The sequence below is a fragment of the Ailuropoda melanoleuca genome, chromosome 16 (assembly GCF_002007445.2).
Source record: "Ailuropoda melanoleuca isolate Jingjing chromosome 16, ASM200744v2, whole genome shotgun sequence".
Taxonomy (NCBI): domain Eukaryota; kingdom Metazoa; phylum Chordata; class Mammalia; order Carnivora; family Ursidae; genus Ailuropoda; species Ailuropoda melanoleuca.
Window position 1 is genome coordinate 5,164,400 of NC_048233.1, and position 14,658 is coordinate 5,179,057.

Here is a 14,658-nt window from a genome sequence, read left to right on the forward strand (position 1 = left end):
TATTTATTTTCACAAGATAATTTAATAAAAATTATGTATGTATTTTAATAGAATTTTCTACTCACAGTTTACTTATGATTGAGTCATGACTTAATATACATTTTAATTTGGGGCAGTATGAAATTCTGAGCTCATCAACTAGATACGTTAGAATAGATGATTGCAAATAGCAGTTTAGAATGAGTTTTATGTTTACAGGTTAGATTATGAAGTACACTACAGGGTTTATATGCTATGTTTGTGAATATCATTACCTTTCATTGATGATTTTTTTCTTATTTCAAAAATAACCTAATTTGGTAATAAAGGTTTATTTTTCCCCCCTACCCTCTCTATTTTAGTGGAGAAACAAGATTTAACAAGGAGAAAATAATTCAAGGTTAGTATACTCTATTTTAGCTGTCTCCTTTAGTGTTAATGTGATATGTGAGTTAATCCGATTTGGGAGGGGAAGGGTAGACTGGGGGCAGCTCTGTATTGTGAATAGCATTAGAGAAAGTGTCATAGCCATAGAAATATGATCAGAACAGATGGTCACCAAGAGGAATAAGTCTCTTAAGTGAACCCAACGTAAAGAATAGGATTCTAAGTTGTTTATAGATAGTTTCAAGTGGCTCAGTCAGCTGATTCAGGAGTTATGTTGAGTCTAGTGGTCTTAAAATATAACTGCTGTGATTTAAAATGATTTCATATTTGGAAACATGAAGTTTGCTGGCTGATGTTAATGGTATTTTTCTGCTAAGATAGTCATATTATTTTTAGTAGTAACAAAGAAGAGGTTTAAAAAGAGAATTCCTATTCTCACACAGGATTGTTACTTTATTCTGAACAGATTCTTCCTCCCTTGTTCTGCTAATTTGGGTTCAGATCTTTTAATCTCCCTATGATCCAGCAAGTCTAGCTTTTAAGGAATATCTTGGGTAAACTCTTAGCCAGACTGGCTATTTCTGTGCTGTGATTATAAAAGCATTTAGTTTTATTTTTTTGGTTAGGGACATCTGGAGTTTGCAGAACCTGATTTTCATACCCAGTGGGCTCCACTCCCTCTTCTGAAAACTAGTTTGATAATTAAATGAACCTTTGTTTTCCAGTGACATGTGCCCCACCCAAATTAGCCTCTGTACTTCTGTCGCTTACCACCCTGTCCTTTAGTACTGCTCACCTGTCTCATTTCATTAGACGCTGACAATGGAGCAGGAATGCAAGTTTTTGTGGTCACACCTGGTTTTGACATTTGTTTTGTGTCAGTTAGATGCTTATTACGTTCTTTAAGTTAAAGCATTCAAGGCTTATATATTTCCAAGTACCATTTTTGTTGCATAACTATAGTTTTGATATGTAGTCATTTCATAGGTATTCAGCATCAGGTGTCTTAAATTTCCACTATGATTTCTTCAGTGACCCATGAATTATTTAGAACTATTTTGCAAATTTCCAGATGACTGGGCCTTTTGTTTTTGCTCTTCATCTTTTATGATTGGCTTCCAATTACATTTTGTATTCTGACAAGATGGCTTATTTGATGATACTTTTTTGAAATCTGTTAGCATGCTCAGTGTTTATAAACCCACCATTGTATGCTTGAGAAAAATCTGTGTTTTCTGATTGTTGGGTTTGGAGTTATATGTCAAATGATTAACCTCTGTTTTGTTGTTCAAATCTTCTATGCTTTGCTAATTTGTAAGTTTACTAATTTGCCTGCATGACCAAAATACCAATTTATGGGTGAGTGGAATTTCCCATTGTGATGGCCAACTTATAGTTTAGTACCTGACACTCTGTCAATTTGTGCTTTATGTGTTCTGCTCTTATTTAGTTAGAGACTATTTTATTAGGCACATATACAAGTTTAAAATTTGTTCTCTCTTCCTAGTGAATTGGATCATTGATTATAGTATCCTTACAATCCTAAGACTTTTGTCATAAAGTCTTGCATTTCAGAGTGTAATGTAGTTTCTCCAGCTGTCTTGGGTTTGGAATTTGCCCGGTATATGTTTTTCTCTTGCTTTCCTTTCAGCCTTTCTGGGTGCGGATGTCTTAAGTGTTACCTCATAAATACTATGTAGGTGATTTTGGTTCTGTTCCCCCACCTCCATTTCCTCCCCCTCCTCCCCTTCCCTACGGGCTTTGGAGTGATAAACTATTCCATTCTTTCAATGGTTACCTTTAAATTTTTACCATTCATATCTAATGAAGTATTCTATCAATATCTCCTTTCCCCCTAGAATATAAGGAACTTATATGACTATTGCTTAGTATCTTAGTCCTATCCTTGTTTAATCGCACAACACAGGCATTATTATTTGATTTGTTATTTAGACAGTGTTTGTTTAGATTTACATATATATTTACCAGTTTTTCTCCTCCTCATTTCTTTTGCATCTCAGACCTTCATCCCTGAAGTATCTTCTTTGAAAGGTCCCCTAGGCAGATTGGTTGGTGGTAAAGATAGTTTTAATTGTTTCTATTCCAGATAATTCTATTTTTATTCTATTCAACCTTTTTTTAGCCTAGATAATTTAGACTCACAGCGCTTAGAAGATATTATTGTGCTGGTTATTTTGGCTTGCATTGCTCCTGTTAAGAAGTCTTTCTCAGCCAAATCATATTCCATAGTAGGCAATCAGTCTTTCTCTGCAACTGCTTTTAAAATGTTCTGTTTGATTTTGGTATTCTGTAGTTTCCCTTAATATATCTAGGAGGGATTTTTTTTTTCTTTTAATTTATCCTGCTTGTTGTTACCTTTATCTGTAGATTTATGTTTTCTATCATTTCTGGAAAATTCACAGCCATTATCTCTTCATATTTTCTCTCTTCCATTTTCTTTCTGGAGTTCCAGTCAGATATATGCTAGGGGGCATCATTCTGCCCTTCATGTCTCTAATAGATGTGAGATGTGTTTCATGTCCTTTGTCTGTGCTGCATGTGGGGTAATACCTCAGCACTGTCTTTGAGTTCATTCAGCCTTTCTGTTACTGAATCTCCCTTTATCCATTGAAGGATTGTTTCCCTCCTCAGCAATTCATAATATTTTTCAGTATTAAAAGATCTGTGTGGTTCTTTTAGAAAGCTGTCTGGTTGTTTTTGATGACTTCTTGTTACTTGCTTATTTTTGTGATTCATGTCTTTATGTTTTATTCACAGTTTGTAGTCTGTATCTGCTGATTTCAATGTTTGAAGTATAAATGATTCTGATTCTGTTTTCTTTTGTTTCTGCTTTCAGTCACGATGGATTATTTTCTTGTATGTTAAGTTATTGACTGAACTATTATTTGCTCTAACTTAGTAGGAAACTTGTTAACCTTTATTCAGTCAGATTTGTCTGAGGCGTATTTGCATTTGATTTGACTATTGACCTGAGACTACACTAGCTTCCTTGTAGGATCTCTGGCTTCCAGGAATGCTGTGTTCAGTCCTCCTACCTTTCTGTGCCATGCAGCAGGCTCCGTCCCCTTGCTTGTGCTGATATCCTAGTGTTAATATTCAGGTTTCAGCTCAGGGTATTTTGGTTGCTTTGCATTTCCTTTGAGAGATTTTCCTTAGAGCCTGTGAGCAGCGCGCGCGCACGCACACACACACACACGCACACACACCCATTTAGTTCTTTTGCAGTAGGAGGACCCTTCAGAGTGTTTAATCAGCCATTCTCCTGGAAATGAAGGTTCCAAAGTTTTTTTTTAAAGGAAAAGGAAGGAAGGAAGGAGGAAGGGAACAAGGGTGAGGGGAAATAATACAATATTGAACATTTGGGCAGTGCAGGTAAAGAAGGGAAACTTTTTAGGGGAGGGTCCTACCTTTCAAATACAACAACTGGGTTGAGAACATAAGATCAGACCCAGCATTAATAAAATACAGCTAACGAAGTAGTGATGGGCAGACATGAGAGAGGGGAGAACTAGAGACAACTGAATTCTCATCATTGCCTGATTCCCATTAGGAAGACATTCTTTCGGGAAACATTTGAATATGTGAGCCTTTATAGGATTATAGCTTAATTTTACTTGCTTTTTTCGTTCTCTGAAGAGTTATATAAAAAAGTACCCAAGGAAATCTTTTAGTAAAATGTAGATAAATTCTGTTTATATTTTCTTACATGTGATTTATTTGCATCTGTTATATTTATATTTGAATGTTATTGTTCCTTCTCTGACTACCACAGGACAAGTAGATGAGCCTCTTTCAGAAACTGGATTTAAACAAGCAGCTGCTGCTGGCGTATTTCTTAATAATGTGAAGTTTACTCATGTTTTCTCCAGTGACCTCATGAGGACAAAACAGGTAAGTTTAAAGTCAAGGTTTAGACTGAGGAGTCAAGAGTCTCAATAATTATAACCTTGAAAACTGCTTCGAGAGTCTCTAGGGAATTCAGTCACATGCAGATACCATCCCCAATCCTCTGCTTCCCCCACCAACAGAACTTCTTTCTTTTCATTTTACTTTTGTACTTTATTTTATTTTGGTAATTTTTAAATTAAAGTAGGTTGGGGAAAATGTCTAACAAAATATCTTTAAAAAGACAGGGTTTATGAGAGAGAGCCAGCAGAAACACCAGATGGGAGAATTTAACCCACAAAGACATCAAATATTGGAATCCAGACACAGTTAAAAAAGAAAACAACTATGTTACTGTAAAGAAATAAAAGACATGATTGGAATATCTTTAGGGAACAGGTTACTATAAAAATGACCCCAGAGAATTAAAAAGGAACCAAATAAATGTCTAAGGACTCCATGGAGGGAGTAATTCCCCATGAGGGAATAACAGGGTTGGAATATAGTCTCCCTGCATAAGCAACTAGAGAAACAGGACAAAATTTGTGAAACAGCTGTTTGCAGATATTGGACTTCAGACAGTATGGGCCTGTGATCCCCAAATGAAGTGAAACAAATGAGATGAGTCCTTGGATTGTCCTGGTGTTCCTCCTGACGCAATTTACCGATGCTGGTAGGAGAATCCAGATAGAGCCAGTGGCCTCAGTGAGTTGACGAGCCAACACTTGGAATTTGGGGAGATTAAATAACTAAGATTGTGAAGCAGAGTACTGGAAGAGGGAGCTGCACGGAGAAAGAACTCTAGAAATATGGATAGGGATTCCCTGAAATCCTTGGTGGACTAGAGTCTGCATGTGCGTAGGTGAAATTGCATGAGGCCTGGTGTAAAACATAACTGCTAGGGAGAGAACAGTTGCTGGGGAGCCAGAAGCCAGACAATGTCAAGAGCTCCCACAGGTTGGGAATGATTTGAGTTCCTACCACCCAGAGTGGAGAGATTTTGTTAAATACATCAAGCATATAATGGAAACTTCAGTAAGATCACACCTTAATATTGAGGCTGATCTGTGCTCAGAGGAACATAATGAGGAAAGAAATAGAAGATAAAAAAAGAACCAAATTCATCTTTTTGAAATAAAAAAATACAATATTCTGAAATGAAAATTTCACAGGGGATTACTAGCAGTTTAGACACTGTTAAAGAAGAAGTCAGTGAACATGAAGTCATAGAAACAGAACATCCCAAAATTAAGGAAGAAAGAAGACTAAAAATGGAAAAATGGGGGTGCCTGGGTAGCTCAGTTGGTTAAGTGTCTGACTCATGATTTGGGTTCAGGTCATGATCTCATGGGTCGTGGGATTGAGCCCCATGTCAGGCACCACACTCAGCAGGGAGTCTGCTTGAGATTCTCTCCCTCTGCCCCTTCCCCCACTTGTGTATGCTCATGCTTTCTCTCTCTCTGTCTCTCTCCCTCTCTCTCTCCTTCAAACACATAAATCTTTAAAGAAACAAAAGGAGGAAAAATGAAGAGTCTCGATTGAGGGACCTGAAATAGACCCATACCTATACGGTCAGGGTGTTTTTGTTGTTGTGGGTTTTTTTTTTTTTTAAATTTTTAAAGGAGTCTGGCTAAAGGTTCATCAGTTTTATTCGTCTTTTCAAAGAATCAGCTCTTGGATTCATCGATCTGTTGTATTCTTTTTTTAGTTTCTACTTCATTTATTTCTGCTCTTTATTATAATTTCCTTCCTTCTGCTGGTTTTAGATTTTGTTCTTTTTTCAAGCTCCTTTAGGTGTAAGTTAGATTGTTTATTTGAGATTTTTCTTGCTTCTTGAAGTAGGCCTGTATTGCTATAAACTTCCCTCTTAGAATAGCTTTTGCTGCATCCTAAAGAAAAGTCTTGGGAAAAATCTTGGACCCTTGTGTTTTCATTTTAATTTGTCTTCATGGTTTTTTTTTTGTTTTTGTTTCCTCTTTAATTTCTTGGTTGACTCATTCATTATTTAGTAGCCTGTTACTTAAACGTGTCAAAGAGCATGTATTTGTGCTCTTTCCAGATTTTTTCTTGTGGTTAATTTCCAGTTTCATAGTGTTGTGATTAGAAAAGGTACATGGTAGGTAGGACTTTGATCTTTCTGAATTTGTTGAGGCTGGTTTTGTGCCCTAATATGTGATCTTTTCTGGAGAGAGTTCCCTGTACACTTGAAAAGGATGTGTAGTCTGCTGTTTTAGGATAAAATGTTGTGAATATATCTATCTGTTAAATCCATCTGGTCCAGTGTGTCATTCAAAGCCCCTGTTTCCTTGTTGATTTTCTGTTTAGAAGCTCTGTGCATTGATGTAAGTGGGATGTTAAAGTCCCCAGGTATTATTGTATTCCTATCAATTATTTCCTTTATGTTTGCTATTAACTCCTTTATGTATTTGGGTGCTCCCATGTTGGGTGCATAAATATTTACAATAGTTATATCTTCCCGTTGGATTGTTCTGTTTATTATTATATAGTATTCTTCTTTGTCTCTTGTTACAGTTTTTGTTTCAAAGTCTATTTTGTCCAATGTAAGTATGCACTCCAGCTTTCTTTTGACATCCATTTGCATGATAAATGTTTCTCCATCCCCTCACTTTGAAACTGCATGTGTCTTTACATCTGAAATGAGTCTCTTGTGGGCAGCTTATAGATGGGTTTTGTTTTTTTATGTGTTCTGTCACCATATTTCTTTTGATTGGAGCATTTAGTCTGTTTACTTTCAAACTAATTATTGATAAATAATTACTGATAGGTAATTATTGATAGATATTGCCAGTTTGTTACTTGTTTTATGTTTGTTTTGGTGGTCCTTTCTTCCCTTTCTCTTCTCTTATGATTAGTTGACTTTCTGTAGGATTTACTTGAATTCCTTTCTCTTTGTTTTTTGCATAGCTATTACTGGTTTTTGTTTTGTGGTTACCATTAGGTTTGCATATAACATCTTCTGCATGTAGCAGTCCATATTAACTTGATGGTCACTTAAGTTTGAACCCATTCTTTACTCCTCTCCTCCCCATGTTTTGGGTGTATGGTGTCATACTTTGTATCCTTTCATTTTGTGAATCCCTTGACTGATTTTTGTAGATACACTTATTTTTACTGCGGCTGTGCTTCCTACTTTTCTTACTCTTACTTATGGTCTATCCTTTCCACTCTGAGTCCCCTTCAACATTTCTCATAGGGCTGGTAAAATGATCATGTATTCCTTTAACTTTTGTTTTTCTGGGAGCCTCTTTATCTCTCCTGCTATTCTGAATGATAGCCTTGATGGATAGAGTATTCTTGGATGCAGATTTTTTTCCTTTCAGCACTTTGAATATATCATGCCACTCCCTTCTGACCTGTAAACTTTCTGCTAAAGAGTCAGCTCATATAGCCTTTTGGGATTTCCCTTGTAAGTAACTGCTTTCTTTGCTGCTTTTAAGATTCTCTCTTGTCAGTACTTTTTGCCATTTTAATTACTGTGTATCTTGGTGTGGTAACCCAAGGGTTAATTTTGGTGGGGACATCTCTGTGCCTCTTGGATCTGGATTTCTGTTTCCTTCCCCAGATTCAGGAAGTTTTCAGCTGTTGTTTCTTCAAATGCATTTTCTAACCCCCTTTCTCTCTCATCTCCTTCTGGCATTATAATGCAAATGTTGTTATGCTTGATGGTGTCACTGAGTTCCCCAAGTCTGTTCCCATTTTGTGTAATTTTTTTCTCTCTCACCTGCTCAGCTCTATTACTTTCCATTACTCTGTCCTCCAGGTCACTGATGTGTTCTTCTGCTTCCTCTAGCCTACTATTTATTCCATCTAGTGTTTTTTAAATTTCATTTATTGTGTTCTTCATTTCTTTCTTTTTAAAAAATTTTAGGTAGTTAACATACAGTGCAGTATTGGTTTCTGGAGTAGAATTCAGTGACTCATCACTTACATACAACACCCAGTGCTCCTCACAAGTGCCCTCCTTAATACTCATCACCCATCTCGCCCATCCCTGCCCACCTTCCTCCATAAACCCTCAGTTTGTTCTCTTTTAAAGATTTTATTTATTTGAGAGAGAACACAAGCAGGGAGGAGGGTCAGAGAGCGAGGGAGAAGCAGACTCCCCATGAGCAGGGAACCTGTTGCAGGGCTCCATCCCAGGACTCTGAGATCATGACGTGAGCTGAAGGCAGATGTTTAACCGACTGAGCCACCCAGGCATCCCTCATTAAGAGTCCTTTATGGCTTGTTTCTCTCTTTCCTTTTTTCTTTCCTCCCTTGCCATATGTTTATCTATTTTCTTTCTTTAATTATCCACATATGAGTGAGATCATGTGATATTTGTCTTTCTCTGACTGATTTATTTCACTTAGCATAGTACACTCTAGTTCCATTGGTTTCATTGCAAATGTTAAGATTTCATTCTTTTTGATGGCTGAGTAATATCTATATTGTATATACCACATCTTCTTTGTCCATTCTTCAGCCAGTGGACATTTGGGCTCTCTTCATAATTTGGCTGTTATTGATAATGCTGCTATATTGGGGTGCATGTACCCCTTTGAATCTGCATTTTTGTATCCTCTGGGGAAATACCTAGTAGTACAATTGCTGGATCATAGGGTAGTTCTATTTTTAACATTTTGAGGAACCTCCATATTCTTCTTCAGAGTGGCTGCACCAGTTTGCATTTCCACCAACAGTGCAAGACGGTTCCCCTTTCTCTCCATCTTTGCCAGCACTTGTTTCTAATGTTAATTTTAGCTCTCCTAACGTGTGTGAGATGGTATCCCATCATGGTTTTGCTTTGTAGTTTCCAGATGATGAGTGATGATGAGAATCTTTTCATGTTCTCTTGGCCATCTGGATGTCTTTTTTGGAAAAGTGTCTGTTCATGCTTTTGCCCTTTTCTTAACTGGGTTGTTTTTTGGGTGTTGAGTTTGATAAGTTCTTTGTAGATTTTGGATCCTAACCCTTTATCAGATATGTCATTTGCAAATCCCTTCTCCCATTTTGTAGGCTGCCTTTTAGTTTTGTTGACTGTTTCCTTTGCTTTGCAGAAGTTTTTTTATCTTGATGAAGTCCCAGTAGTTCATTTTGTATGTTCTTCATTTCTGATTGGTTCTTTTTTTTATCTCTGTGTTAAGGGTCTCACTGATGTCCTCCACTTTTTTCTCAACTCCAGTTAGTATCTCTATGAGCATTATTTTAAATTCTCTATCAGGCATATTACTTATCTCCATTTCACTTAGGTCTCTTGCTGTGATTTCTTTCATTTGGGGCACATCCCTGTTTCTTCATTTTGTGTAACTCTCTGTCTGTTTCTCTGTTAGGAAAGTCAGCTACGTCTCCTGGTGTTGAAAGTAGTGGCGTTATAAAGAAGTCCTGTCGTACCCTGTAGTGCAACATCCCCTGTTCCCCAGCATGTGGCACTTCAGGGGTGTCTCCTATGTGCCGTGGGCACCCTGCTGTGGTGGCTGAGCCGCCTTTGCTTTCGGTGCAGTCATGTGCAGAGGTTCCCTTTGTCTGTTGTGGGCAGGATTCGGTCCTTGTGTTGTTGGTGGGCCAGTCGGGGCTGCCGTGGGCTTGAACTGAGTCAGACCAGGCATTTGCCAGAGCTGTGGTAGCACCAGGCTGCAGGGTGCTTTCCCTGTGTTGTCCTCCAAGAAGCTTTCATTGGTGGGCAGGGCCTGCAGTCAGACTAGTTGTCTGCCTTCAGCCCACTCCTGGGGCCACAGTCTGACTGGTGTGTGCGGTTATCTTTCCCTCTCCACAGGGCAGGAGTTCCTTTGGAGTGGTGCTGTCCACTGTAGAGGCTACTTATACACTCACAGGCCTGTAGCACCCCCCTGGATGGGCTGGGCCAACAGTGTACTGGAGGTGGTGGGTCCACAAGGTGCTGGAGGGTGGGGTGGGCATGTTAGCAAGTTAAGTAGTGAGTGTCTGCCTCGCTGGTTCCCACAGGCAGCCACGTGTGTATGCTGCAGGGCAGGGGAGGGAGATGGTGCATGTCAGCTCCTTTGTTCCTGGAGGTGTCTCCTTGTGACTCCTGCCCCTCTGGACTTGCTCTGAGATTAGTAAATAACTCCCCTGCCTGTATGCCCCAGACGGTTTTCAAACTGCTGCTTCTGTGCTCTATCTAGTTGGGCAGTTTGTTGTGCTCTCTCTTAAAAGGCTTGGATTCAGCTTCCTCTTGCCCTCCGGGTTCTCCCAGAGCCCATCCTGTTGATTTTTTAAATTCCAGGTTTTAAATCCCACTGGTTGTAAGAACTCACAGAATTCGGACCCTCTGGTTTTCAAAGCCAAATGTTATGAGGGATTTGTCTTCCCCATGTGGGCTTCTGGATGTGACTGTCTGTTTCTCTTCCTTCTCCAGGCCTTTGGCTCTCTCCCTCCTGTGGGTGGCCTGTGGGTGGGTCTGATTAACTCCCCATCGTGTCTCTGCCCTTCCTCCTGTCCTCAGTGTGGCCCCTTCCCTACCTTTTGTTGGTGATTTTGTTCTGCCAGTCTTTCGGTCATTTTCTGGGTTACTTAAACTGATGTGAATGTTACCTAGTTGTATCTGTGGGAGGAGGTGAGCCTAGTTAGGTCCCTCCTACTCCACCATCTTCCCTGGAAGTCAGAATTTTTTTTTTTTTTAATCAATTGGGTTTTGACAAAGGTGCCAGGGTAATTCAGCACTTGAAAGGTATTCCTTTCAATAAAATGTGCTGAAACAATGGGCTATCCATATGGAAAAACATGAACTTTGGCCTTTACCTCCTATAACACAAAAATTAACTTATAGTTGATCTCAGCACAAATCTAAAAGCTAAATCTATATATCTTCTATTAGAAAACACAGAAAAATCTTCATAAAGGTTTCTTAGTGCAAAGTGTAAACAAGATGCAGATTGGGAGAAAATTATAAATGTGTATATTACATATATAATGTATGTGTGTGTATATCTGGCAAATTATCTGGATTATTTTTTTATCTAAATTTTTTTTGACTTAGTAATTAGGCTAACATCCACTTCAAAATGAGCAGAAGATTTGAATTTGACTAGGCACTTTACAGAAGAAGAGAATATGGAAGGTCAGGAAGCAGATGAAAAGATGCTTAGCAGAAATGATCTTAATGGAAATGCAAATTAAAACCACGCTAAGATACTATTACACAAACATTTGAAAATGCCAGAAATTAAAAAGACAAAAGAATGTAGGGGCCCCTGGGTGGCTCAGTTGGTTGAGCAACTGCCTTAGGCTCTGGTCATGATCCTGGAGTCCCAGCAGGGAGTCTGCTTCTCCCTCTGACCCTCCCCCCTCTGGTGTTCTCTCTCTTTCTCTGTCAAATAAATAAATAAATAAAACATCTTAAAAAAAAAAGATAACAGAATGTGGAACAAACTAGAACTCCTACATTGCTAGTGAGAATGTAAATTGGAACAACTACTTTGGAAAACAGTTGAAATTTACCATACATTAATCATATGATCCAGCAATTTCCATCCTAAGAATTTATCTAAGAGAAATGACATGTTTACAGAAAGTCTTGTATATAATTTTTTTAAACACCTTTGTTTATAATAAGCAAAGAATCGATCACCTGTGTTCATAGTAGGAATGGATAAATGAACAGTGATGCATTCACACAGTGGAACAGCTCAGTAGCAACGTGGAAGAGTCTCAAAAACATGCTGAATAAAAGAAGCTGGCACAGAAGAGTACATATTGTAGGATTCCATTTATGGGAGGCTGTAGAAAAGACAGATCTAATCTTCAGTTACATAAAACAGATCTGGTTGCCAGGGGCCAGGAGTGGGAGGAATTGACTAGGAAGGACACAAAGGAATCTCTTCGGGTGACAGAATTCTTCCATATCTTGATTTTGGTGGTATTGAGAAAGGTGTATACATTTTTTAAAACTCGGTGAACTGTACACTTAGAAATAGGTATATTTTTTGTTGTAAATTATCTCAATAAAGTTGGTTTAAAAATAGAGAGCAAGTTAATAAAAAGTGAGAACCGCAGTGGATGTACTAAATTATAGATTAAACATGGGTGAAATAATCATGAGCTCATAGATAAATGTAAGATAGTAACTGAAATGTAGCACAATGTACTAAACAGATTAAAAATAAGAGAGTTTATAAGAAATCAAGAACATGATGAGGTCTAGTGTCTTTCAGAAGGAGGTATTAAAATGGGAAAGAGGTCAAAGAAGTCACAAGTTGATAGTTTTATAGAACTGTTGAAAAATAACAGACCTAGAAAGTGTGACAAATCCCAGTCAAGATAAATAAAAAGAAACCCATATACGCTTACAATAACAAAATTGCAAAACTCCAAAGAATAAGAAGGACAGACATCATCCACTAATGGCCAGTATTAGACTATCAATAAAGTTGTGTCAATAATAATTTTTTTAATGCACTGAGTGATAATAAAGACTAACTTAGAGTTTTATACCCAGTAAAACGTTTTCTAGAGTAGTTGATAATGAAGACATTTCGGCTATAAAGAAACTTTGAAAGGGTGATTGAAGAAGGAAAATGCCAGAAGGGAGGTCTGAGTTTCAGAAAAGATTGGTGAGCAAAGACATTGGTAAAGGTAAATGTAAACAAATATTGACAATACAGAACCATAATGATGACAATGTTTAATTTGTGGGGAGGGGATTAAAAAGGCAGGTTGTGGATTTAAATTAGAGCAAATACAATGTCTTGTCAATCAAAAATGACCAGGCACACCAGGAGAGAAAGGAATGTGAACAAACTTGAACCCAAACAAAAGACAACAGAAACAGCTGCAGGACTTCTTTGATAACTGGTTGCCAGACATAGGCTTTAACCATTGAATGCATAGACCAAACAATGACATTGAGAATTTCAGCAGAGAAGTGGAAATGATGTACAAGAACCAAGTTGAGAATTCCAGAACTGAAAATGTAACTGAAATTAAGACTCAGTAGATGGGTTTAACAGCAATTTAGGCACACCTGAATGGAGAATTAATGAACTGGAACCTTTTCCATAAAGGGCCAGATAGTACATATTTTAAGTTTTATGGGCTGTATGCTCTCTGTCACAACTTTTCAACTCTGCTGTTGTACTGTGAGAGCAGCCACAAACAATATGTAAGTGGTTGTGTCTGTAGGTCTTCATTCACAACAACAAGCCACGGTCTAGATTTGAGCTATAGTTTGCTGACCTCTGAACTAGAAGATAGCTCAGAAGGAAACATCCAGATTTGTGTGAAGAGACAAAGGGTGAGCAGTACAGAAGAGAGGCAACTTTCACGAAAGAAAATTATTTCTAGTTCTTTTATTTTTTTTTAAAGATTTTATTTATTTGAGAGGGAGAGTGAGGGAGAGAGCAAGCACAAGCGGGGGGAGTGGCAGAGGGAGAGGGAGAAGCAGACTCCCTGCTGAGCAGGGAGCCGGATGTGGGGCTCGATCCCAGGACCCTAAGATCATGACCTGAGCTGAAAGCACACAATTAACCGACTGAGCCCCCAGGAGCCCCTCTAATTCTTTTTGATTTTACTATGATGTACTTTGACTTTTTGGCCAGAATGACTGTTTCTATGAGAAAAGCAACTGTTGTCTTTCCATTTTCAGACGGTGCATGGGATTTTGGAGAAGAGCAAAGTTTGCAAAGATTTGACAGTAAAGTATGATTCAAGACTTCGAGAAAGAGTAAGTAACTTACATATTATTCTTCACCATAAACTATAAGTAAACCACCTGAGTTTATCTGATTCATTCTTGATGGGGATGTGGCATCAGCTAACATACGTTAAGAACCTGCTGTGTGACCGTGGCTGTTACATACGCTCATACGTAGTATCTTATTTAAATATTAAATTTGTGTGAGGTAGGCATCCTAAATTATGAAAGCAAAGTCTGCTCATAAGAACTAGTACAGAAGAGTTTGAGGTAAAAGTGCAAAGTTCTCTTCTCAGACTACCCGTCCTACTTCCCAATTTTCAGCTTCAGTAGACTCTCTTATGCCCATTTTATATACCAGAAATGAATCTTGCTGAAATGGTGATTTAGCTAAAGCCACACCTCAGTTTCAGATCTGAGATTTGACCCCACATCTCCTCTTAGAGCAGCAATTTTTGCTCTTTAATAACAGGCCTGTAAGCAGGCCAGTGTCCCTGGCAGTCCTGTGATGTCTTCTGTTCCTGGATAGAAATGTTGAATGGCTGAGGCATCTCTAAAGAATTGCTTTTCATAACTTGCGTGTGTTCTCTCTTCTCGTCCAAAATATACACTGGAACTTCCTCAGAGCTACTGCTTGGAAAGGCTCGCTCTGTGCCTGAGAACCCATGCTCCAGTGCTAAACAAGCATTGTGAGTTCAGTGGAACGCTGGGTGAGGCCTCCTGTCATCCCACAGTAG

At 38.4% G+C, this 14,658-nt stretch overlaps 1 protein-coding gene across 1 annotated transcript in view; it reads left to right on the forward strand.

Moving 5' to 3' along the window:
- Positions 1-14,658, forward strand: part of TIGAR (TP53 induced glycolysis regulatory phosphatase) — a 29,625-nt gene that overhangs the window by 9,050 nt on the left and 5,917 nt on the right. The window contains exons 2-4 of the mRNA XM_002920445.4: positions 342-379; positions 4,160-4,278; positions 13,874-13,951. Of these exons, the coding sequence (XP_002920491.1) occupies positions 342-379; positions 4,160-4,278; positions 13,874-13,951 (235 nt within the window). The remainder of the gene's footprint in view (positions 1-341; positions 380-4,159; positions 4,279-13,873; positions 13,952-14,658) is intronic.